This window comes from Pyrgilauda ruficollis, unplaced genomic scaffold, assembly GCF_017590135.1.
Source record: "Pyrgilauda ruficollis isolate IOZ18807 unplaced genomic scaffold, ASM1759013v1 scaffold24, whole genome shotgun sequence".
NCBI lineage: Eukaryota > Metazoa > Chordata > Aves > Passeriformes > Passeridae > Pyrgilauda > Pyrgilauda ruficollis.
The window spans coordinates 17923380-17949163 of record NW_024523648.1 but is presented as its reverse complement, the minus strand read 5'-3'; the positions used below and the strand labels follow the sequence as shown (position 1 = coordinate 17949163).

The 25784-nt window shown below is 45.7% G+C and overlaps 2 protein-coding genes across 3 annotated transcripts in view; one reads left to right on the top strand and one right to left on the bottom strand.

Annotated features, from left to right (window-relative positions):
- Positions 1-7068: 7068 nt before the first annotated feature.
- ZC3H12D (zinc finger CCCH-type containing 12D) lies at positions 7069-16765 on the top strand. Its single transcript, XM_041469768.1, has 5 exons — positions 7069-7632; positions 12672-12811; positions 13780-14014; positions 14645-14751; positions 15427-16765. The coding sequence occupies exons 1-5, from the start codon at positions 7262-7264 to the stop codon at positions 16401-16403; spliced, it is 1830 nt and encodes a 609-aa protein (XP_041325702.1). The 5' UTR covers positions 7069-7261; the 3' UTR covers positions 16404-16765.
- A 543-nt stretch (positions 16766-17308) lies between these two features.
- TAB2 (TGF-beta activated kinase 1 (MAP3K7) binding protein 2) overlaps positions 17309-25784 on the bottom strand; it is a 75994-nt gene continuing 67518 nt past the window's right edge. For both annotated transcript variants that reach the window (XM_041469765.1, XM_041469767.1), the window contains one exon: positions 17309-17543. In XM_041469765.1, coding sequence (XP_041325699.1) covers positions 17452-17543 — 92 coding nt within the window. In that variant the 3' untranslated portion in view covers positions 17309-17451. The remainder of the gene's footprint in view (positions 17544-25784) is intronic.

Sequence of the window (25784 nt, the reverse complement as noted above, 5' to 3'; positions counted from 1 at the left end):
AGTGTGGTGGCTGTGTTAAAAGGTACCACCAAACTGTGTGTTGGTTTAGGTCTTGAGAGCTTACAATAAATCATTGAAGCTGAAAAAGAGTTCCAAGAGCCTTCTGAAATCTTAACCTGAACGGCAGTAAACTTTTGAACTTGAAACTTGTTTGGGACTTTCTGACTCTGTAAAAGGTACTTTTTTATTTTAAGCCCAGTGGAAAACAACTTGAGTCATAGCAGTATCTTGTTATATAAAAGGAGGAAAAATAGATCTTTTTGGCCAGTCAAGTAGGGATCCTGCTACATCAGATATTATGGATGGGGTTGCAGTTTTCTGAGAAGTTACCATTGTTTGCATTATTGAAATTGGTTTTCCTGGGTTTTGTTCTCTCTGTTCTGTGATCAGATGGAGTGCTTGCTACAGTGGCATAGTTTTGGGGAAGTAGGAAAGGTGGTCATTTTGGCAAGCATATAGAAATACCTCTTCTAAAGATAGTGGCTTTCTGCCTGTGTGAATACAGGATTGCCTGTCAGGAACTGAGCTGGTACTCTAGTAGGACCTGCTAAGTTAGTGATGTAGACTTTTGGGTGAACACCTGTCTCCAACTGGGAAAGAATTTCATTGGCAGAAAACATCCAGATTTCACCTAATAGTAAAAAATTGTAATTAAAATCAGGAGCATAGCTTATACTGTTGAGAGAGCTTGGCTTGAGGGTCTCATCTGAGCCTTCCTGAAGGCAATAGGGAAATGCTCTCACTTAAATCAGGATGGAGAATGTATTAGTTCCACAATTATTAAAAATATTCCTGGCAATAGACCTACATTTGATTTAGCACTTGCTTTATTCTGGCTGTGTTCTGCTGGTTAGGGACTAAAGAACTTTCACTCTGTTACTGTGGCCACATGCTTGTTGGGTACACAGCAGGTGAATTTTTCAGATGAGGAAGAGGGTGATAATGCTTTTCTCTTTTGCTGATGCAATAGTGACTGTTTCCTTTAGCAAAGCAAATACCTCACAGAGGTGTGTAGACCAAAACACCTGAGATGTTCTACAGAACCAGTTTCAAGAGAGTGGTTTTTCCATGAAGGAGTCTAACACCATCAGGAAAGTGGTTTTGCGCAGGGAACCTTCTTCAAAGTTGTGCTTGGTCAACTCTGTAGCCTCCAGGAGCTGCCACAACGAGACTACCCCACTTTGAGGTTGGCAGGATTCTTTCTGGTGAAGGTCTAGTTGTTTCACAAACCAGTAAATCCTCAGTCCTCAGCACTGAAACATCCATTAGTGGGGAGATCTTGCCCTCTGAAAACTTCTCCTACTGCAGCTCTTTCTGTCTTGAGCATAACAATGGCCTTGAGCAGCAATAAATCTGTGCTGGGAAAACTCAGCATGCTTGTCAGCACAAGAGAGCACAGGCAGAGAAAGGAAATGTCTACGAAACCACAGCCTTTGGTGCTCAAACGTGTGTCTGTGCTGGTGAGCGAAGGGGTGTGAGGCCACCTGAAAAATTAAATATGCTGCTTTGTTTCTCATGGTCTTCTCTCTGGTAGCTGGTGATCACTAGGTAAACAGGTTTCAGGAATTGGCTGAGGGTCTTCCTGGCTGCCTACAATTTGAAGTCTTTCCTATGATGCTGTAGTCTTTTTTGCTCATGGCTTTTTACAGTAGATGGGCATAGTCATTTCAACAGAAATGAGATTTCTTTTATCCAATTGGCTTCTCTTTTATAATCTCTGGTTTGTTCCTATTTAGGTAGTAAACCCCCCATTTTACTGAGAAGTAGGGGGTAAAACAACACCACACAATGTAGTGTGCTTTGCTCTGTTACCTGCCCGGGTTATAAATAGTGCAGCAACTTTCTTTCCAGTAGTACTGCTATGTGGTGGTCTTGTGATGAGGTGTGGGGCATTGTGAAAGCTTAAATGGAGCAGAGAAGATCCCTCCTCTCCGGGGATGTTTGGAGTTTAGGTTGGACTCAATGATCTCAAAGGTCTTTTCCAGCTTAGTTCATGCTGTGATTCTGAGTCCAAGGAGTGAGGAGTCAAAGGCTGTTCTGCTCTCACAGCTGTTCTGGGCAGCAGGGAGCTAACATGTGTCTTTAGTTGTGGCTCTGGGAGCACTTCCCTGTTTCTGTAGCCTCAACCTACCCAGCTTTGTGGATTAGAGGAAGTGTTGTGCCATAGGTGGGAGGGAGGAGGCTGTGTCCTGCCCCTTTGTCCTGTGGCTGCCTGAGCGCTGCTTTACACAGCAGCAGGGCATCCTGGCCCCCAAAGAGTTTCCAGGGGTCTGGGTGTGATGTAAAAGTGTAACCATCACTTGGAAAAAGTGACGGTGAGGCTTGCAGCAACCAGCAAACACTCTTTGGGATAAACAGGATACCACTACAAAGGGTTTGGCCACCCTGCTTACTCCCACAAAGTATACAGATAGTGGGATTCCTGACTGGGAAAGGTCAACCCTGCTCTGGTGTGTTGCTTTCTGACAGTGGCAGAGGCTCTCTCCTTCCACAGCACAGCACTCCAGTCATCCCTCAGGGCAGAGGGCACTGCACATGCAAGAGCTATCTAAAGCATCCAAAAGGTCCCAGAGGCTGGCCCTTCTTAGAGTCTCCAACCCTTCTTGCTGCCTAAAATTGGATTTGGGGTGTATTTCTTTGCAGCAAGGTAAGGAAAAAGCAGAGGAAAACCTCAGGTTTCCATGAAGAAGTGCCTGTCAGACTTTGCTGTGGACAGGCTGAGCATCTCTGATGCAGTCTTTCAATTGAGGCACCAGCAGGCTAAAGGGGGGGTTGTTTGGATTTTGATGTTTCATTGTAGTGTCCCAGAGCAGGTTCCTTCAGACATGGAAATGTTTGAATGAGGCTTTGCAATATCAGGTGCTAAGCAAAATGTTGATTTTTTAAAAGTATTTTTTTCCACATTTTCCTGGAGGTCAGAAATTTTCCAGATGTATGGGAATGAGGCTGTGCTAACTTGTACAGCAACCCTGGTGGAAAATTTTTCACTTGACCCAGAATTCATATGCAATGTTCTTGCTGCCCAGTGTTCTGCATCCCTGCTGGAGTGAGTCTGACTAATTTTTGCCTGTGACTCAGAACAGAGATGTGTTAGGAACCTCTTTTATTTTTTTTTCCTTTTGAAAAATGAAGTGAAAGTTTATCAAACTATGGTTATATGAGAGCATGGCCCGCCAAATGAGGAAGTAAAACCTTCCTATAAAATGAGTTCTGCCCACTGCACTTATTTGCCTCTGTTGACATCAGCCTTACCTCTAAATACGAGCTGGTGACTTCCTCATGAGCCTGGTACTGCTCTGAATCCAGCTTTTGGCTGGAGATGGTGGGACAAGACTGCTGGGCCACAGAGAGAACAGCTGCCAGGTAAGGTGCAGAGCAAGAGGGGTTACCTGTGGGGACAGCTTGCTCCTGGGGAGTTTGGCTTTATTATTTTTAGCAAATGGAGAAAGGAAGGTGGGGAAGAAAAAGGCAGATCTTTTCTTAGTTATCAAGACAACAAATGTCTGGTGTTGCTGTGGAGAGTTTATAAAGAGTTATGTGCATCTTTCATTTGTGAAAATAAAAATTCTTGCTCTTGTGAAGGTAGAACAAGCCCCACCAGGACTGACAGCTCAAATGGGCTGTCAGTCTTAGGTGGTTTGCAGTGTCATTGTCAGGGGTGAAGGAGGAAGAGGGGTGAAGTGGTCCAGCCCCGAGGTGTGAGGGGCAACACAACGTGAGTGGCAGGGAGCTGTAGCTGTGCTTTTTGCGCTGCTTGGCATACACATGACCCTTATCCTGCTCTGCCTTGACCACTGCCAGGTCTGTCTGGCGCTGTGTCCCCTCTGCCTCTGCTTGGGCAGAACGGGGGGCTTTGAAGAGCCCTGTGAGTCAAACTGGTCTTTATTGTGGTTCTATGGCCTGAGGCTGCGGGAGGTGCTGCTCTGACTGGTTGGAAGAGGAGCAAACACCTGGTGGAAGGAAAAATTATTCTTTAAAGTCATTCGAGATGTAGTAGTTACCACCACTTCTTTGGAAAATGTTCTCAATTATAAAGTTCTAGTCTTAAAAATCTGTCAAAATATACCAAAAGCAGAAAAACAGAAGAGTTTTTTTGATTTTTTTTTTTTTGGTCAAAATTACTCATTGAAATATTAACCTTCTACTGAAGTAAAATTTTGGAAATCTGACTGAAGCAATTTCTTCTGTGTGTATCTGTAAGAGGAGTCACAACAACACAGAGAGAGTGCTTTTTAAGCTAGAACATAAGATGGGCACACCATTATCTGTGGATAAATTATTCTGTGAAATGAGAAGACTTTGGCTTTCAATGGAATGAAAACAAAATCAGATTCCAGTGGGATCAGCTGAGATGAAGGGAGGAAAGTGGCAGGAGGAAATCTAGGCAGTTTGCAAATGAAGGTCATAAAGTTTATAAATGCAATTTCACAACCTGTTTGTGATAGTAAAAGCTGGACTCTGTGATACACAATTTCTCCTCTTGTCTGTTTTTTATGCTGGTTATAAGCAGCCAGCTGACCTGCTGGACTTGGGCACACTCCTGACTGTTTACTACTGTGTAAGCCAGGGATTTTATTGCCCTTTAATTCCCCCTTGAGAAAGGTGACCTCAGTGTTTTCTGTGACCAAGGCTTCCATCTCAGTTTTTCCAAATTATTCTCTCTGTGGTGAAAACCCTGCAATGCCTGTATCACCCATTTATGATGTTTGGCCACACTGCAACAGAAATCCAGTGGTTAACTTTGCAGAATTACCACACTGCTGGTGATGGCTGATAGTGCATCACATCAAGCCCAGGCAGCCATCCGGAGCTCAGCACTTCCCATGCACACCAAGCCAAAGGGAGTCACTGCTTGCACGGAAGTCTGCACACTTTGCTTCCTTGCAAAAGGAAGCAAAGTGTGCAGACATGGACTGTGGGCTTGGTGCTGCTTGGGATGGAGCTAGGAATGTGTTGTGGTGAACAACTTCCATCCAGCACCTGCTCATGTGCACTGGAGGCTGCAAGGCGGACGTGGCCTCTGCCCCCTCTGCAGCAGGTAAAATTCTAAAGGATTGAATCAAACCTAATTTCAGGTGAATTCCAGGACAAACATCCATGCAACACAGTGTGATGCTAACATGGGAAATTGTTCTGATAGTAAAAGATAAGGGGGAGAGAAAAAAAAGAAAAAAGAAGAAAAAGCATCAGAGTAGGCAGAAGTACAGGTTTGAAAATAATAGTAATGGCAATTAAAATATGTGGTAAATATTTTCTTTTCAACCTGAAGATATACTAAGAAAAGTTTTAATTAGCAAAAATTTATTTTTAAAAGTCTAGGCATTAAAAAAAAAAAAAAAGAAGTAGCAAACTTTAAGTGTTTGGAGCCACCAATTCCATACCTGGAAGCAGGTTTTACGTGGTGCTAGCCGAGATGTGGCTGCTTCTGCTTTATTTGGTTACATCAGTGTATTTCAGCTCAGATGGTAGCTGTTCCAAAGATGAGAAAACATTTCATTAATGAAAAAACATTTTCATTTTAATCTTTAGTCAATGAATTAAAAACAAGGATTAGATGTAAAAATTGTTACAGAGTGCACGGTGAAGAAAACAGTCACTGACTAAAATAAGCAATGCTTTAGTTTAGATGGAAAAATACACACGGTAACTGTTTTCCCCTTACAGGTATGACATATTTAAAGTATGTGGTTTTTTTATTGATGCTGTTTGTCATTTTTAACTGAGTGCCAGATTTCTCCCAGAGAATACCTGAAATTTATAAAGTCACATAGAAAAGTAAAGTTCAAAGTTTCACGAGGTGAAGTTATAACTAATTATCATGTTTTCCTGCTGAACTAATCAGTTTTAAATAACCTGAACCCAGTGTGGATTTCTTCCCCAGAGCCTGAGAAGGCTTTTATGCCTTGGGGAGGAGCTTCACTCTGAATCCTCTCCCAGCTGCTTGTTTCCAGTACCTCCCTGCCTTCTTCCACATGGTGTCAGCTTCTGGCCCAGTGTGGCCCACTGCTAGGCAGGGAATGGCTGGCAGGCTGGGAAGGGGAGCTGGAGGGTGGGATGTGGTTCTGGCTCTGGGCTCAGCACGGAGGGGGTTGTTTGGTCAGCTAATTCTGCATCTGACTGCAGTCAGCAAAGGGAAGATGGCCACCCTTACATCCCCCATGTGGGCAAAAGAACCAGCCACAGCTTTTATCCAGATAGCACCAATAATTGCAGTGATGTGGCAAGAGATGCTTCAGTGCAAGCAAGCCAACAGTGACTGAAGGTGTTTGGCTTTACAGATGAGTGGTCAACCTGTATGTTCTCCTGTGTCATGCTTGTTGGGCTTGGGCAGTTCTGGGTATCCCTGACTATGCTGCCCATCACCTTCATTCACTGGGTAGACCAGAAATGTACGTGGTGCCATTCTGGGGAATATGAAGTAGCTTTTTGCTACTTTTGCACACTCATTTCTGAATTACCTTGACAATAATCGTAAGTGAAATTGAAACCGCTTTCTGGATCACCTGCTTCAAGGCACCGTCCTGACAGCTTTCAAAAAAACAAGTTGCTTCTCTGAAAATAAAAGCCCTCACCAAAATAGCAAGTAACAGGAAAAGAGTAGTCAGGCATCATTAGAACTGATGAGTGACAGAATTTCAGAATTCGTGTCCGTATACACACAGACAGATACATAGGAGGAAAGAGAAAACTATAAAAATAAATCTGTTTCCAGATACTTTGCAAACAGCGTGTTTCCTTAAATCACTGGATGAAATTTGCAATGCTTGTTAAGTTGCTATGGCACCTGAGCCCGTCCAGTAAAACCTGATAGATATTTATCTCAGGCTGAGAAACCACACAGCAAGTTGAAAATCCCCTTTGTGTCATTTCCTGTGAGATAAGTCTGAAGAACCAGCTCACGCATGCAGCCTGTCTGCGTACAGGCAGCCTGGCATAGCTCACCGAGTAAAGTGACACCTGTGTGACATAATGTTTGCAGAGTGACGAACATTGCATGGGACACTCTGGTGCTTTTATAGTTAAGAGCAGACCAGAAAAATGCTTTAATGCTGAGAGAAGACAGGACACTCTCCTTAGAGAGAAGACAGCTAATCTGCTGGTCTCTGCCATGCACTAGGCAAAGAACTGAGATGATTGCATGTTCTTTCTTAATGCTTGTGTTTTGTTGTTGCTAATCTTTCCCTCCATGAAGCTGATGCCTGTGGGATGCAGCTGGGAAGACAGGATCATCAGGCTTAAAGGAACATAAATTCTTGCTAAAATGGCACTGGCCAGTTCGATTCCTAGCAAAGCAGCACCACCACACTCCAGAAAAGTTTCTGCAGCAGGGGTGGAAGTGCACCAGAGCAAGATGGATTTTTTCTGCAAGCTGGGCTATGGTAAGCAGGACATCTGCAAAGTGCTGGAGAACCTGGGCCAAGAGGCCCTGGAGGATGATGTGCTGAAAGAGCTGATTCGGATGGGGAGCAAACCTCAGGCTCTGGAGAACCAGGCTCAGCCTTCCCAGCTGAAGCTGGTTGCCCGAGGATCGTGCAGCACCGCACTGGGGCCAAAGTGGCTTGGAGAAGATGAAAGTGATTCTTCTGATTCTCTGAGGCCCATTGTGATCGATGGCAGCAATGTCGCAATGAGGTAAGCTCACTTCCTGAAAGGCATCTCTCTTCCTCTGAAGTTTTGACTTTTAAAACTGATGGCTTGAAGTGTGTTTTTCCTTCAGGTGAGAGGGGCATTGATGCATTTGATGTAAGAACAATTGCTTATTCCTGTTCTTTGGCTGATGCACAGCTTTTAAGGACCTGCTGTCTTGATGCCCATGAATATGCACTTCACATGCAATTACTGGCTAGCTCTGCGTTCTGACCTCTAAGGGAACCTCTGCCAACTGTTTGTGGCAGTGTCTCGGCCTTGGAGCTCACCAGTAAATTACCCACCCTTTCCAAATGGGCACCTAGGATTTCTAAACCTGAGATGTTTCCAGGGAAAATCTGATGAACAGATAGACAGACCACTCAGTCAATCTAAGGGAGGGAAAATAAAGTCAGGTGACTGTGGTTTCTAACAATATCACAGTTTTACTGCTTTGTCTTGCAAGTAAACTCCAAAAGGAAACAGAAGCCAAATCGAAAACCAACAAAAATTATACAAGCTGGGAATATTTCCCAGCTTGTATAATTTTTGTTGGTTTTCAATTTGACTTCTGTTTTAGGTAAATATCAGGGAATTGATAGCTGACTTGTATTGAAGAGATTCATTTCCTCCTTAGTCATTCTGTTTCTGGGAAATGTCGCATCAACCCATGCTGGCCAATTACATTTCCTGAGCACAGCCCTGGCACTGTGAAAGTGCTCTTACAGATGGGGAGCCTGGGGAGCCCCAAGACAGCAGTAAGTTGGCCTCTGTTTATCCAAGCAATACGGAGCCAAGAGTGCAGGATGCACTGGCTATCCATCTCTTTTCTCTGTTAACTTCCCTGTCCACTCAGCAGGGCCAAGCCCATCCCTGCAGGCTGGGACAGGGAAAAGGAGGACTTCCTCCTTCTGTTAGCCATCTTGTGAGATGAGATGTGACCATATCCCCTCTGGTTAGAGAGAAAAGTGGCCAAGTACATCCAGAGCAACTGGAGACTAAGCAAATTATGCCATCTTGTGGGTGAAGGGAGAAATCCCAGACAAAACCAAGAGGTTCCCTGCTCAAGGGAGCTCATGAAGAGTGGAAAATACAAAACAGGGCAAAATTGTTTTGCCTTGGCTTGGCCATGAGCTTGGTATCCAGATGTTAGGATCTCCTGCTCTGCTTTGCCTCTTCATCCAAGCCCTTCCTCAGGGTGTCTTTCTTGCCTCTCTGCAAAAGAACTGAGCACCCACTCAGGCAGTGTGGCTGAGCTGATCACCCGTCCTGCCATTGTGCTGGGGTCAGTATTACCCACGGTGGGCCATGGGCTCTGTTCTCCGCTCTCCTGGCACAGCAGCTTTAAGTTTCAGAAAGGCAAAGGCTTTACAGCTCTTCTCAGACATCCCAACCTCTCTCTTGATAATGAGTCTGTGGATGATGGAGGAGACTATTGAGCTTGTCGGTTCAGTAGGTACTGAAAGTGTACAGCTGCTTTCCTCTCCTGGATGCCGTTCAAAGTGGTGCTGAATGGCATTTGCTTTGCTAATTGCTATGGGTAAAAACTGATCCAGCCAATTTAATAAAAATAAAAGTAAATTTATTCGCGACTGATGTACAGTCCTGACCGCCAACAATCAAGGACAGCACCGACCCCGGGATCGGAGCTGGGTGAACTCAGATCCGGCCTCTATCGCACCGAATCCCCCCTGTTCACCAATGGTGCTTGGCAGAGTCCAAGTTTTATACTCTTTTTCTTGCCTGCGGCAGAGTCCCTTTGTCTTTCCTCGGGGTTCTTCATATTCATGTTGCCTCTATTCTCTGTCCTGTGCTGAACAAAACCTCGTCTGGAATTGATGTGTATCTGTCTCCACTTCCCGGAATCCCGCATTCAGATGTCTGTCCTTGATGGTCCTGTCTGAGATGAACATCTCCATGGGCCATCATCGCTGGGCGTGCTCTCGTTCATGCCAGCGAGAACGCCCATCTCCTGTGCGGGCTGGGTCCACTTGGTATGTTGATGACACACCTCCTCCTCACTGCCAGCTGCGGTTTCGCCACCCCGTGAAGCAATCCCCTTCTCCCTTGCTGGTGTGATTTCAAGGTTTTATATTTTATTCTTATATATATATATATTTTATCAGCACGAATTACCATCATATACATAACACTAATGGGGTAGGCCTGGTCAGTGCTTTCAGTATCCTTGCTTTAATTTTTCTGGCTTGCTGCTGACTTACAGAGAAGGACGTTTGCAGATGTCAGGGGAAAGGGATGTTAGGTTCCCTTACTGGAGAAAACTCCATCATCATCAATACCAACAACCATAAAAGTGCAGCAGAAGCAGCAGTTTAGGAATGAAACAATCAAGAGGTTAGAGCTTCAAGTGGCAGTTGTTTGTGTGGAGAAAAATATCTCAAGCATTTATACTTCTATCTTAGGATTGCTGTTTCTGGAGCATTTTGGAGTTGGCATTGAGGGCCCACTGTGGAACGCAAGGTTTTGAAAAGGAGGAATATGCCCCAGGGTAATAAAGCAACTGCCTTGGCAGTCTCCAACCATCAGTCAGCCTACCCAGAGAAGCTGAATGGAAAATAACCTTGCCTTCAGCCAGTCTCACTCATCAGGCATCTCAGTACACTTGGTGTTTCCATCAGTGTAATGAGAAATTTCGTCAGCTGCCAGCCTATCCATGGGAAGTTTAGCAAGGCTGGTGGAAAAAATAAATGGAGTTGTATTAATAGAGAAAGGGAAGTGTCATAACCATATTCACTGCACTCTGAAGAGGCTGCTATCTCCTCTAGGCCTTGCAATTACACCAAGTTTTAAAGCTGTGGTAGCTACAGAGGCCTGTTCCTATGCCTTTCTGACAAAGCTTTGGCTGATGTGTCATGACCACATGGAGATGGGGCCTTTTGCAGTTTTCAAAAGAAGCTGGTTTGCCTAAACTATCTCTCAAAGGAGTTGGAATGGTACAATTTACAAAGGATGCTAATGGTGGATTATCTGCTGGAGTGACAGAGATGCCAGATTGCTGCTCCGTTTTCTGAGAGATGGGCCCTGCAGGTCTGTGACCCCGTGCAGTGTACCCTGCTGCTGGCAAGAGGCAGAGATGGGGCTGAGGTCTGACAGCTCACAGATGGGTTTTGGTCCATGGCCTGCGGGAATGCGTGAGAAAGGTGACTGGCAGGAGCCAGTCTGTGCCCACACAGGGAGGATGGGGAGCTCTGAGGACCCTGCTCCATGGCACAGCAGTCACTGCTGTTCCATGGGGATGTGCAGCCCCCACACATGTTCAGACTCGTTCAGGTGGCCACAGGTCTGGCTGTAGCAGTGTAGCAGCAGCTGGATTAGGTGATAATGCTCAGGAGCAGTTCCAGGTGCCTCATCTTCCTTGTTCCACTCAGCCTTTTGGCTGACCCACTTGTGCTTGAGTTCTTTACTTTCTGCACAGGATTATATATACAAATAGCTAGTATTTAAGAAAGATGTTGCTGAACTTTGTTTGAGCCGTGGCATCAAAGATGTACCTGGACTGAATTTTAAAGGCAATTATCTGAAAAAGTCACTCAAATTTCCAATTCAACAGTCCAGATGATGTTATGAATATCCTGGAAAGATCCTATCCTTTAAAACCAAACAAAACAGCTGTTCTAAAATGGAGATATGTCAAGCACATCAGACCATTTATTGTTGCCAAAGGTTTTTAATAACTTCCTATTGCCTTGCTAGCTCTTAATAGTCAGCCAGGTTTCTTCCTACAAATTGTGCTATTTTTCATCTGTGGTCACCATTTCAGGGCAGAAACTTTTATTGGGTGTAAACCAGAGCTTTGGTTATGAGGCTGGTGTAGACAGATCCTAGAGATGAATCCCTGGGAGGCTGGTGGGAGATTCATTTAAGACTGTGGCATCACCCTTGACTGGTCTGTCAGTGCAGGTGGGTGTAGCAGCTAGGAGTCGTTCACAAGGGCTTTTTGCAGTGGTGAAAGCCTGAGTGAGACTGGCAATATTATGCAGAAAGGTCGAAGTACAATGATGAGCATACTGTAGATACTGTGAAGGCATTTATCCACTTAGGACTTTGGGTACAAATTAAAATTAAAATTAAATTTAATTAATTAATTTAATTAATTAATTTTTTAATTTTAATTTCCTTGTGCAGAGGTAGTTAACAAACTACCTTCCTTTATAGATACACTGTGCTATAGTAAAATTTTTAAAAAGTGAATGCCAAGCAGCAGGAACTTTCAGAGAATGTGGGACATTTGGAAGGATGTCACCCCCAGCTGTTTTCCTTGAGGTTATTTTCTGTCTTATGCTGCATATTGATTTCTTCAGAACCCATCTTGCTGGCACTTCTAGAACACTTGTCTTAGGGCTTTCCTACCTCTCTGTGCAATGAAGAAAATATCCATCAACTAGAACAAGACAAAAGTGGGCCTGAGTTGCCTGTGGCCATCTCCACTGATGTCTTGTCCCTTTTTTGGGTCTCTGGATTTCCTATCCTGCCTCTTACAGTTTTTCTTCCCCCTTATTTTGTCTCTTGTTTTGAAAAAAGATCACCAGTGGAGTGCCCTGTGATCACACCTGCAGCCACTTCAGTCATTAAAATCTCCAAAGGCCCTGTTACCACAGAAGAATATTCCCACAATTTTGTTTCTCACAGGACCCTCATGGGTTTCTGCTTGTGCAGGAAGAAACTCTCACCCCTCAAACCTTATTCACACAAGGACCATGAAGGGTTTGACAAGACCTAAGATCTTGTTGGTACTTTAGAACTTAAGTCCATCCAGATACAGATGAAAGGAATAGGCTCGGGTCACAGAAATGGGGGATAGGATACCTCTGTTTTTAAGTATCCAAGCTGTTTCAGATAAATCTTTGCCTCTGCTGGAGGAGGTGTTTGGATCTGTCCCACCAGAACACCCTGCCAGTTGTTTTCTTGGAAACTGGTGAATGACACAAAAGCTGTTTATTTTGCGTTTTCATTACTGGCTCAGTTAAAGAGAACTCTAAGCTTCATGAAAGCTTTGCCTCATCATCCTCTCTCTTTCTTTACAGTCATGGAAACAAGGAGGTGTTCTCCTGCTGGGGGATCCAGCTGGCGGTGGATTGGTTTCGAGAGAGGGGGCACACTTACATCAAGGTTTTTGTCCCACTCTGGAGAAAGGAACCCCCTCGACAAGAGAGCCCCATTGCAGGTAGGTCACCATCCTGGGCGTAATTTGGCAGCCATTAGGTGCAGTTTGGAGACAGAGGGGGTGTGAAGAACCCAGTACAGTTGTTTTTCCTGTAAAGACAAGCACAGTACAAGTTGTGTATCAGGCTTCCCTCACTTAAATGAGTCATTAATTCATTGCCCCATTCAGTGCTCCTGGCTAGCAGCTAAAACTGCTTACAAGGCTTTGTTACACTGCTTTAAACCTTCTGCTTAACAAGCACAAGGTGCTGCCAAGCTGAGTTAAAGAAGGAGTTTGTCAGCTTGCAATGAGTCTATGGAGCCTTTGAGGCCTGCCAGGAGACAGTGGTGTTCATTACTGCATGGCTATTATCTGTCAGCCTGCTACCCAACACAGAGGGCGTCTCCCTTCCAGGAGAAGAAAATACATCGGCAGAAATCTGTGGAGGGGAGTGAGACTCAGTTTGTGGGGAAATAGTTTGTCTGGAAACCAGCCAGGTTTGTGCCAGCAGCTTGGTGAGTGCAGATGAGGCGGGTCTGCCTTCCTGCAGAGAAGGAATGGCAAGAGGTCAGAGTGTCCTCAACAGCAGCAAAAGAAGTTTATTTATGTATTTTATCACACACATTTTATCTCCATGTAAAGCTTGCATCAGGGCTGGTTATGAGCCTTCTGGCATCTAGCAGGGTATCAGACTCTGGTGTAGAATTCAAGGCACTCTTTTACAGATAAGACTTAAAAATCAAAAAAGGGTGTCTCAAAATTTACGGGTTAGGTAAAGCCTCTTTGTAAAAGATCTCATTTTCAAGTTGCCAAATAACCACCAGATATCACTGCATCTGAAAATTGGACCTTGAGTTTCCTAAAGTGCTGAAATATCTTTAGATTCCTGTAGGTTTCTAGCAGATGTCTGAGACCAGGTCATAATTAATTAATTAGTTTCTCTTTTATTTTTTGCTTCCCTCATCTACTTCTGCCAATCCCCCCACCAGACCAGTACATCCTTGAGGAGCTGGAGAAGCAATCCATCCTGGTGTACACACCCTCTCGGAAGGTGAAAGGCAAGAGGGTGGTTTGCTATGACGATCGCTACATAGTGAAAGTTGCTTACGAGAGAGACGGAGTCATTGTTTCCAATGACCACTACCGGGATCTCCAAAATGAGAACCCCGAGTGGAAATGGTTCATTGAGCAGCGACTGCTCATGTACTCTTTTGTCAGTAACAGGTAAGAGATGATGGTGTTATACAATTTAGAATTTAAACATTATGGGCCAAGTCACCTCCAGCATCAGAGTGCCTCCCATCAGTAGCAGAATACAGGAGCCTTTTTATGAAAGGAATTTACTGCAGCTTTTCTTATCTCGTTTCTTGAGTGTCCTACTGCCTCAGCTTTGGTCTTAAAACCTCCCATGTCACTCTTCTATGAACTTTTCTACTTGAATGGCAGCATCAGTGACCAGCTTTGCTTCTTTCCTATCCAATTTTTGATGTTGAACCAAGGGCTGGTATCTTTTAATTTCTATTTCCTGTAAGAAGCAGAATTAAATCCATGAGAGGAGGCTGGTTGGCAGTATTTTTAATTCCCCTACACAACAAAATAGGGCGTTTCCCTGTGTTTCTGCAGTCATAGCTTGCTAGAAGAGACAAGAAGCTGGTCTCTCTGGCCCTTCACTATCCCTGCTGAGAGAAGGTTTCCATTCTTCCTGCGAGGCTGAGCTGAGTCTCCTCAGTCTCTTCTTCTGTCTTCTCTCCCCAGTTTCCTGATAGCTGAGGTGTCCAGGGAAAATGCACTTCACTGAGACATCCAGTGTGCACAGACATGTGCTTACATCGATGGCTTTTTTTACTTTTCCAGGTTTATGCCTCCCGATGATCCATTAGGCCGGCATGGACCCACCTTAAGTAACTTCCTCAGCAAAAAGCCAGTGCTTCCTGAGAAAAAATGGCAGCCTTGCCCTTATGGTGGGTTTCTGTCCATGCTGTGACCTTCCCCCTGCTCCCCATCAGTGCTCTCCCTCGGCCAGGGGCCACTGCCACGTGCTGTCCTGCTTCCTGTGGTAGGCACTTGGGTTGGGGTTGCTCAAAGGTGTGATGCTTTTTCCCCCTCCTGCTTGAGTGGCTTCAGCCTCAGCAAAGGCAGCAGATTTTCTGGCCCCTCCATCCTTTCGTGCACACAGCACCCACAGGCACTGTGGCTGTGCGGACTGTCCTGCCCACACACACTTCTCACTTGGTGGAGTGCATTCTGCTGCAGCACTTGGGAATGGCCATCCAAACAATTTCCCTCTCTCCCCTCCCCACAGCCCCCCAGAAACACGCAAGTTTCTCAGAGGAAAATCCCTATGCTATTTTTTAAAGCCACCTTTTGTAGTAGCAGACCTCCCAGCCCACTGAGTGCAGGAACTGAAACATGAACATCAGACACCTCCAAAATAGCAGAGACTTCCTTTCACTGCTGCTTCACCCTGCTATTAATATCAGCAATATTTAAATCTGGAGTCAACAGTACTGAGTTTGAAAATAGTACTTCCTCTTTTTTCTGCTCCTCGCACCCAGTGCTGGGGAGAAGCGATGTGTGCATTAATTGATGTTGGTGCTAGTGACAACTTCCTGTCTGATTTGTTTTTATCCTTTCAGGTAAAAAATGCACCTATGGCAATAAATGCAAATTTTACCATCCAGAGAGACAGCATCAAGCTCAGCTTTCAGTTGCTGATGAGCTCAGGGCCAAAACAAAGGTCCCGTTAGCCCCGGGGAAAGAGGAGGAGAGGTGCCAGTGCTCACCGTGCGAAGCCTGCACAGAAACTCTGCGGGAAGCCAGAGGCTGCTCCGGGCCTTCCTGCTGCCCAGGCAGGCCCCAGGGCAGCTGCTCGGAGCAGACATTCCGGGCCTGGCCCAGCAGTCCTGGCTCTGACCTGCGGCTGGACCAGCGCTTGCCACAGCCAGAGCCGCTCCTGGAGGCGATGTCGGGCTTGTCCATCAGTGACGGCGCCTACGGCTGCGGCTGGTCCGTATGCACCTCTGGGGACAGGGCGGTCATGGACAGCCCTCACCCCTGCTCCGGCCTCAGGCACAAGCTGCTCGCACTCGGCCACCCTCAGGGCTTGGAGCGCCCCGGCTCCCCGCGCTGCCCCTTCCAGGGAGCGCCGCCCGCGCAGGGCGGGATGTGCCCGGAGCGCGGCTGGGCCCGGGAGCGCCCTGCCGGGCACGGAACAGGCCACGGGAGCCGCTCCTTCCCTCGTGGTGCTCGGCACCAACAGGCCCTGCAGACCCAGCACCCTCTTGTGCCGCAGTGCACAGCTCTGTGCCCCGACAGGCTTCCCCCGTACGGGCAGCCCCAGCCGCAGCCGCAGCGCGGCGTCCCCAGGCCACCCCCGGGACAGCCCTTGCGCTTGGAGTCCAGCAAGGGAACGGGCTTATTCCAGAAAGCCCGTGCTTACCCCGATGCCTCTTATGGGGACTACTGGCCCACCCCAGCTGCAAGGCCACCCTCTGCCCGGCAAATAAACATACACAGGGAGCTCTGCTCCCCTTATCCTTACGGTGGGATGAGCCAGGTCATGACTTTGTACCCCAGTATCCAGGATAAGGGGACTGGAGCACCTCCCCTATAAAGACAAGCTCGGGAAGCTAGGGCTGTTCAGCCTGGAGAAGAGAAGTTTGCATGGAGACCTCATAAAAACCTTCCAGCATCAGAAGAGAGCCTACAAGGAAGCCAGAGATGGACTCTTAATCAGGAAATGCAGTGATAGTACACAGTGGGATGGCTTCAAACTGAGACAGGGTACGTTTAGATTAGATTTCAGGATGAAATTCTTAATTCATGTGTGGGTGGTGAGACAGAGCTTGCTCAGAGAAATTGTGAATGTCCCATCCCTGGAAGTGTTTAAGGCCAGGTTGGATGGGGCCCTGAACAATCTGGTCTGGTGAAAGGTGTCCCTGCCCATGGCAGCAGGGGTGTTGGAACTGCAGAATTTTTTATGTCCTTTCCAACTCAAACAGTTCCGTGATTCTATGATATTGCCTGTTGGACTTTAATGATTCAAAGACACAGAAACTTGTGAAACCTCCAGAGCAAACCATTCCCAATAAGCACAAGTCCCAGGGCAAGAAGATGCTGTTCTGAGTCTTAACTAACTGTTTTTAGAGGGTGTTAAGGCAAGGATTACAGCTGCTCCAGGCATAAGCATCAAGTCAAGGCAAAGCTGTCATCCATGGCAGTGGGATTGCATTCCACCTCTTCTGAAGGAGAACAGGAGGGCTCAGGGGAACTTGGCTGTCAGCATTTGAGCCTCACTGGTGCCTGGATTGAGGATGGCACAGATTTTCACTAATGCCCTGAAACACTCGATGTGTTTTTGGAGTCCTAACCTGTGGTTCAACGTCCATAAAAGAACCGTGCTTGCTCAGCCAGCACAGAAGGGGATTTGGCCTGTTCCCCCAGCACAGGGCTGTGCTCTCTGCTGGAAGGCAGCTCTGGGTCCCTGTCATCACCTGGTTCAAGCCCAGCCCGCTGCCAGTGAGCTTTCAGAGCTGCATCTCGTGCTTCTAAAGCAGTGCTGAGCTCACACAGAACCACTAGCAGAGGGGCTGGAGGTGCTCCAGAGCACCTGAAGGAAGACACAGGTACATTTCTCAGAAAAGGGATGCACACAGCATAAATCAAATCAGGAAAGTCATCTTCAATTCAAGTCCTGGTGTAGACTGAGGGCTCGGGGCTGGTAATTTAAAAAAATCCAGAAGTCCAGATGATGCTAAAGAGAGAAAAAAAAAAAAAGCTTAAAAGTCTCTCCTGTATTGAATAAGTAGTCTATTGTTGACTTAACCCTTAATTACCAAATGTGGCCCCATAATGCAATTATACAGTAAACTATGTTCTGTTAGGACATGTTTGGTTTTCAGTAAGCTGTAAAGCTGCTAATCTCTGCATTATTCCACTGAATGCTTCAGGTTCAATTCAATTAGTAAGGTTGATCCTGAAGGGTTTTTGGCATTATACCAAAGTTTAAGTATGTCAGTATGACATGTTTTAAAAATGTTTTAACACATTATAAAATGTTCATCTATAACACTTTGTTCTCAATAATGTCTTTATTTTCTGGATTTTACTTAGGTGGTGGGGGGTTTTGTTGTTATTTTGTTTAGGTTTTGTTTTGTTTTTTTCCCCCAGTTGTCTTAGAACTAATGCTTCAACATCAGGTGGGATTTTCAAACTCTCTGACCTTGCAGGATCTCATTTCTCTGAAGTGCAGCATTGTTAGTTCCAGACAGGAATTAAACACAGTCCTCAGTGAGAAGTTGGAATTCTGTTGCTTTTGCAAAGGTAGCAGTAATTTACCCTTAGTGACACTGTCATTTATGAATTATGAATTTTTTGAAAGCTGTGATAGTTTTATCTGTTTCCCTCTGGAAACAACCACCAACTTTTGGTTTTTTGGTTTTGTTGTTGGGTTTTTTTTGGTTTTTTTTTTTGTTTTTTTTTTTTATGATGGTGTTTGAAGAATCTGCAGAAAATAAGTATCTGTGTCTGTTCAATTTCTTATGCCCCTCTGGCTGGCTTCAAGAAACAGCAATTTGGATTTTGGAGGTATGACTTCCATTCATAGAACGTGACAGTACTTTCCATATGCCCTATGGATTGTTGGAATGGCTTATATCCACTACATATTACATAAGGATTAGAAGCTGACTTTAAACAAAACTATGGAAAAAATTCTCTGTGATATGCCTCAAAAAATAGAGACAAAGTGTGATGCTGAGTGGAAAAATGCCTTCCACCCAAACAAAGCAAGTCCCAAATGGCAGCATTCAGAAAACACACACACAGCAAAGGAGCAGGATGTAACTGTACATGTCAACATTCATTTTCATGTCTGGCATGCACATTACATATTTCAATACACAAAGCATTTAAAAATCCATAGGAAAATTGGCACACTGCCTTTATATGGTGCCCTTGGCTTGCTGGAGATGTGCATGAACTTTTCTCCTTTTCCTTTGAGGATGCACAGGAATTTGGTGGTTGTTCAAAACCCTCTCAATGTTTAATAATTTTTGCCTTTTAATTTCTGTCATATTTACTGAGGAATCTTTTTGTCAAATACATAGAATGTGCACTCTGCTGAGAAAGTGTCTGAGAAAATAAATCAAACTTTGGTGCTAAACAGAACTTGATTTCTCTTGGCTCTTGTGCTCACCAGAGGGTTTTTGTTCTCATGGGGATTTTGTTGGAAGGGCAGCTCAGCAGCAGCTCCGTGTCACTGCCTGAGAGGAACTCTGCTGCTGGCCAGGAGCCCACGGAAAACAGGGAGTGTTTCCCTGTTTCCAACAGCACAAGCACATGGGGCTCAGGAGCTCCTGCTGCAGGGCCTTTTGCTCTTTCCAAAGCAGGGATTTCTATTTGCCTTTGTCAGCCCCTGGAGCAAGGGAAAGGGCTGCGAACAGACAGGAGGCGGCGGCTCTTGGGCAGGGGGGTAAGAGGCTGTTGCTATTTGGTATCTCTGCTGAGATGCATTTGAGGCCAGCTCTCGCTGCCAAGTTGCAAATGAACCCATAAATCTTAACAGGCTCAGAAAGCCCTTGATGTTCTTTGCTGTTTGGTTGTCAAGACTCTTTTAGAAGAAGCTGGAAGCACTGAGAGCAATCTTCTGGGAGATGGGCTGCTTTCCCAAGGGAGATTTACAGAGTTGCCAAGTTCATTTTAAGAGAAAAAAGAAAGAAAAAAGGCAAAAAAAGAGAAAGAGCCAGAGAAAAAATCCTCTTACTTTCTCTACACTCAGCCCTTCCCAAAAGGGCAGAAAGCCAGAGACACCCTCCCTTGCAAGGGGCTAGGGAAACTAAACACAAATATTTCACTGAGAAATCTTGGGTCAGCCCTGCAATAGCTACTCAGCATAAGAAGGGGGAAGGAGGGTGCTCTTTGCAGTCCTGGGCACCTCAATGCACCTCCCACCACCTCTTCTAAAATACAGAACTCTCTCCTTCGCAGAGCATGGGTGACAAGCCCACTAATGTGGTGAGCTGAGGTACCACAAGAATTAATGCCACAAAACAGTCTATAAAGCAGGTAATCTTGTTGGGTATCAAACACTTGCATTTGCCAAGTATTCTGAGAAGTTTTGATAATATTTTAACTCAGTTCCCACAAGAGCTGGTACAATTTATGAGCAAATATTTGAACTAATCACAAAAACTAAATAGAACATGACTTCTCTCTGCCTTAAAAAATGTTGGGAAGAACAAGGCCTGTACTTCAGCAAGTGACAGACCTTTGCACTCACTCATGTATACACAAGACTGCTGTGGGATCTATCTCCCATGCTCTGGTGGGACTGGGATGCTTTGAATGCTTGAGAAGAGTTTAATATTACAGTCTAATATTACAGCACCATTAGCATTATTAAGTGCCATGACTCGCAATTGATAGCAAAGGGATTTTTTAATAGTATTTTAGCCACATCCCTTCTCCACCCCCAGCTGGGCTCATTGCCTTGAAGTCTTGCAGCAGGCTCAGAGGAACTCTTTATTGAGATGTGCTGACTTTGCAAATGCAGCCCAAAGAGACGTGGAAGTGGAGCAGAGCAGTGCGTGAACACAGCCATGAGTGGGGACAGCACATGCGAGGCAGTGAGCCAGAGAGTCAGGACAGCCCCTGCAGGGCTGGCAGGGCTTTCAGTGCAGTCAGGAAAGATGTGCATGAATGGTGGCACCAGGATTGTTCACCCTAACCACACTGCCAGCTCCTCCTCTTTCCCTGAGTCAAAGTTTCCTCATCTTCCACTTCTTCTCCCATCCTTGTTGGGCTCAGGATTTCCATTGCACCTACAATTCCCTAGTTTGGGCATTGAAGGGAATTACTAACACTGCTGATTCCATAGAGAAGACAAATGGGCATCAGCACACTTGATGGCAGAAGAAAAACACATACTAGGTGCAGGGAGCAAAATATGGATGGCATAAAAAGTGCCACACTGAACAAACAAGTATATTTTCTCAAGAAAAGAACAAAAATATATTAAATACAATTAATGAATAGTAGAGCTTGAAGAAGCAAGTACTGAATGTCACACACGGTAGGATGAACCTTGGAAAGGAACTGCTGTGCAGAGTAAGACTGAAAAAGGTGTCTGCCACCCATCTGCACGCTTGCAAGACAAAGCAAAGAGGCCCAGCTCTCCTGTGGCTCTCAGCTTGCTGAATTTAGAATCTGTAATTTAATATCTGCAGAGACTCCAAACAACTGAGAAAAGTGCTAAATAAGAAGCAGCATCAGCTGTAGTAACCAAATGAGCTACAACACTGAACACAAAGTCAAGACAAAGATAACTTCACTGTCTGGTGATTTTGTTTCCAGATTAGACTTTGTTTTACTACAGGAATTAAAGTTCTCCTGGCATGGTTGGGAAGAAAGCTGTGCAGAGACCAGAACTGCCTACAAGGACTAAAGAACAGCCAAGGCTTGCCAAGGGGAAGGAGAAGCCCAGAGGAATGTGGTGGCTTTTACCACTTGAACTCATAAACAGCAAAATGCACTTCATTAAATAATACCACATTCTCCAGCTACAGGGAAATCTAAATCCTAAGAACTGCCATGATGCCCTGGCAAAGGTTGCAGTCTACCCCTCCACTGCTCCAAAAGTGGTGCTAAGGAAAATTTAGCAGGGAAGCAGATTTGTTATTGCCAAAATATACACAGCCATTGGCAGACAATTATAAGTGTTACTCAAAACCATCATCAGAATGAGAAATACTGAGTTCTCCCCACAGGAGGTCCTGTTAGGAAGAGGCTGAAGCGAATACAGAAGCTTGTAAAAATGTTATTTCCAGCAGGGAAACATTCTCAGAGAACTTCAGCATCTGCATATCCTTTTGTTCATAACGTAATGTATGACATGTGGTGGATTTGTAGCCCTGGCTTCACTTAAAGAAGCAGATGGAAGATCTTTAAATCTTTGGAGCATCTTCCCTAGGTAATATTTAAGCCTTGCAGAAGGTGAAAAAAAAGAGCATACCAGTTTAAATTGAAGTAAAATAAACAATATTATGGAAAAAAGGGCAGAGAATCCAATTTTCTATGTTAGTAGAAAAAATAATCAAATTATTTCTGTTACTTCTGTTCATCTTCCATGATATGGATAAGCAACTGGGGATGGTATCTGGGAGACACTGGTTTAGGTCACTCTCTGCACTTTGCCCTTGGATGTTCTAATGTTTGAATTTGCCCACAGCCAAATGGAAGCGTCTAGGGAACGTCCCGCAACTGACATGCACCAGGACACGCACGGATGACATATTTCTAGAAAACACGATGGCCGAGTCCACCACCAGGTGTCAATGTGGTAGCACCAGCAGCAGGCTCTGCTGCTGCAAGGCCGGCTGTGACACCAGGCTGGGCACTCGGGGAAATCCTGGCAGCAGGAGCCGCGCTCGGCGGCGGCGGCAGCGCCGGGCACTGCGCACCGCGGGGCTCCGCTCCGCTCAGCACCGAGCTGCTCCGCCGGGCTCCCAACCACGGCGGAGGCTCCATCACACCGGCCGAGCCAATTCTGCTGCCTTCTGAAATGAATGGGCAGGAGATCTTTCTCCTTTTTAATGACTTTCTGCGACGTTGTTAGCCGGTCACACGCGTCTGACTTCAGCCTGCGGTTTTTGTTCAGGCAGCCCTGCAGGGCACGCAGCAGCTCAGACGCGCTTGGAGGCTGCAGCAGTGTCAGGCTGTGGAGCAGCGAGAGACAAATGCAGAAAAACAGGTTTCAGAAAGGGGGCATTTCACGAAATCGACCCTTTATTCCATCTCTTTATTCTCCCTCACCTGCAGTTCAAGCTGTGGCTGCCCTGCCATCAGCGGCTCAGGATTTATCTTGGCCGGGGCCCAGGCGCTGCTGCCAGGCTTTCCTTTCAGGGCAGCAGCCCTGGGAAAGTCACTCGGGGTTAAGTTTAGAGTTCCAGGTTGGCACATTCTTAACGCAAGCCAAAAATAAGTGTGAATGGGGATCAATTTTATGAATTTGCTGAGCTGCCAATTATATTTTAAAGCTGAAATCTGAAACTAGGTTTGCCAGTGGATAAGTATCACAGCCAATCCTTAGACAGAAATTAATTGAAAAAATAACTCTGCAAGCCCAGATAGCCTTGCCTTACAAATGTTATCTCCCACATCTTTCCAGGTGGACTTTGGGCATTGGCAGTCAACCAGAACACAGGGGATTTTAACTAATTAAGTTTATTGTCTTGTATATGTCAATCAGCAGTTAGGCGGGTATGCAACAAATATTCCCAGCATGCGACTGTAAGGCAGCATTAAAGGGGCAGGGGCAACTTTCTCCCAAAACAAACCAGCACAAGCTCCTGCTGCATTCCTTTTATCCCTTTTTTCCTTGCATTTTTGGGGAGCAGGGTCACCACAGCTGTGCAGCTGTCCAAAGCCAGGCAGTCAGGTTGTGCACCTACATCTCAACAGAACTGAAAATAAAATTCTGCACTTGCCAGGCAGAGGCTGGATGTGCAACTCAGCACTTAGAGTCTTGAGCTCACAGCTATCTGAAACCTGCCTGCAGCCTTGTTTCTAAGCTCCTTGCCAGAGGCACAAATAACCCTGTGGGTCCAGCTGTCACAGCACCAGCAGAGCAGCAAAACTGGCTTGAAGGCAGGATTTCCTGATGGAGCCTGTATTTGTCCACAAGCCAGCAGATTCCCAATACTCTGCCATACTCCATTTCATTTATTCAGGCCTGCTTGAAATGCTGCTTTTGTGGTGCCCAGTTCTTGGTTTTCAGGGCTCAATACAGTTTTGAATGCAGTTTATCCCATTGCAAGGCAGATTTACAACAGAGCTGTTAGCACTGATATTACAAAAGTTACTCATGCTTTCTAAACTCTGCAATATGTAAAATAATCTGTGAAAAGCAGAAGACATCTCCATCCTTCTTGAACAACTTCTAAAGCAAATATTCCAGAGGACACAGACAAATTTATGACGTACAAAATGAATAGGTCTTATTCATAAAAATGTATTTCACATATTTAAATAACATGAATTTACTATTTACATATATAATGTATAAGCAGCATGTTACCTTGTATTGACAATGAGCTGCAACCCAACAGGACCCACAAGGTGCACTCTCACCTCAAGTGCTGTGTGCAGTTTTGGTACCACAATATAAAACAGAGTTAGGAGAAAGCATCCAAAGAAGGGCCATGAGGATGGTGAAGGGTCTGAGAGGAAGCTGTATAAGGAGCAGTTGAGATAATTTGCTCTGTTCAGCCTGGAGGAGAGGAGACTTTGCTGTAGTCTTCAACATCCTCACAAGGCAAAGCAGAGGGGCAGACACTGATCTCTTCACTCTTGAGACCACTGAGAGGAACTGAGAAAACGGCATGAAGCTGTGTCAGGGGAGGCTTAGACTGGATATCAGGAAAAGGTTCATCACCCAGAGGGTGCTTGGGTACTGGAACAGGCTCCCCAGGGAAGTGGTCAGAGCATCAAGGCTGACAGAATTCAGCCTTGAAGTGTTTGGACAATGCTCTCAGGCACAAGGTTTGTCCTGTGCAGGGCCAGGAGTGGACTTGATTCTGATGTATCCCTTCCAACTCAGCATATTTATGATTCCAAACACTGAGGCTTTTGCTGGAGCATGCCCAGGGTGCTGCCATGGCCCAGCCTGGAGACGCTGCCCTGCAGTACACGGCCTCTGAAGCGCAGGGTAACCTGCTCTGACAGCAATGGCTCCCCCAGGCTGCCCTTGACACGATTCAGAAGGCAGCAAGAGGCACCAGCTTTGCTCCTGCCTGCCTAGGGACCAAACACTCTATATTGGGTTAAGAGTACAATAAAACCTTGCCAGCTCAGGGGTGACTCAGCAGCTCGTGTGCATTACATCAAGCCCTGCACGATCAAACACACTAGCAGGGAAGTCAAGAGAAAATGAGGAAACACTTGGTTTGGGAGCTACCCGTGGCCATAATGTGGTGTTACCCCTCACAGCACTCAGCAGGCTTATCTCCTCCTGACTGGAAAGTGCTAAAAGGACAGGGAAAGCAAACTCCATTGACCCAGGTACTGGAGGCTTGTGAAAAAACATCTGGAGAAGATCAGCAAGTGTGCTGGCTCATGTTACTGCTAAAGGACATGCAGAGAGAGCTAACGGTGCCTGTGTCCTGACAGCTGGCAGGCACCCTCTCAAAACACCACATGAAAACCAACCAGAGGCAGCCAACAAAACCTGCAGGTATGGAGCAGCTTTTGCAGCTAAACACACAACATTATTTTCCACCACTTGGGGTGGGGGAAATCCCACACAAAGCAGGCCCTGTCAAACATGAGTGACGGCTGAAGCTTTAGAGCATCACACAGGAGTCCCTAACAGATGAATAATGACTGACAAAACAAGCCTCTGAGCAAACTAATTTATGCCACCTACCTCAAGCCCTCAGCCACAGCTTTTTCACTGGTGTGTTTTATTCATTGGTCTTTATAAGATTGGGTTTAAATGCTTTTACTCTTAAAATGAAAATAAAAACAATTAGGTCATGGCAGTAACAGCAGGAGCCAATTGTGATGTGAAATGAGCTGTGTTACCTTCCTGAGACTCATCTGGAGTCATAAAACCAAAATTCAGAAAAAAACTATTAATCACCACTTGCCAACGACTTCCTTTTGGCCACAGAAGTGAAAGCCCTTCCACACTAGGCAGGAAACAGCAGCTGTGACCAAATGATGGGCAGTGCCAAGATCAGCCATTCCCTGTCAGCCCTAGGGGTGTGCCATTCCAGTGCCAGAAGACAGGATTCATAGCTCATTAACAGCTCCACAGAGAACGGGAGCATCCTGGAGTGTAGCCCTGTAAACCAGTAACAAGGACACCTCCAGCTGAGGGTGATGCAATCCCTGCTCTGAAGCATTACTAATGCATTTTGTCTCAGTCTCAGGAGATGAATTTCACACGTGAAATGAAAAGATACTGAGCTGAAATCACCACACGGCAGCCCACCAC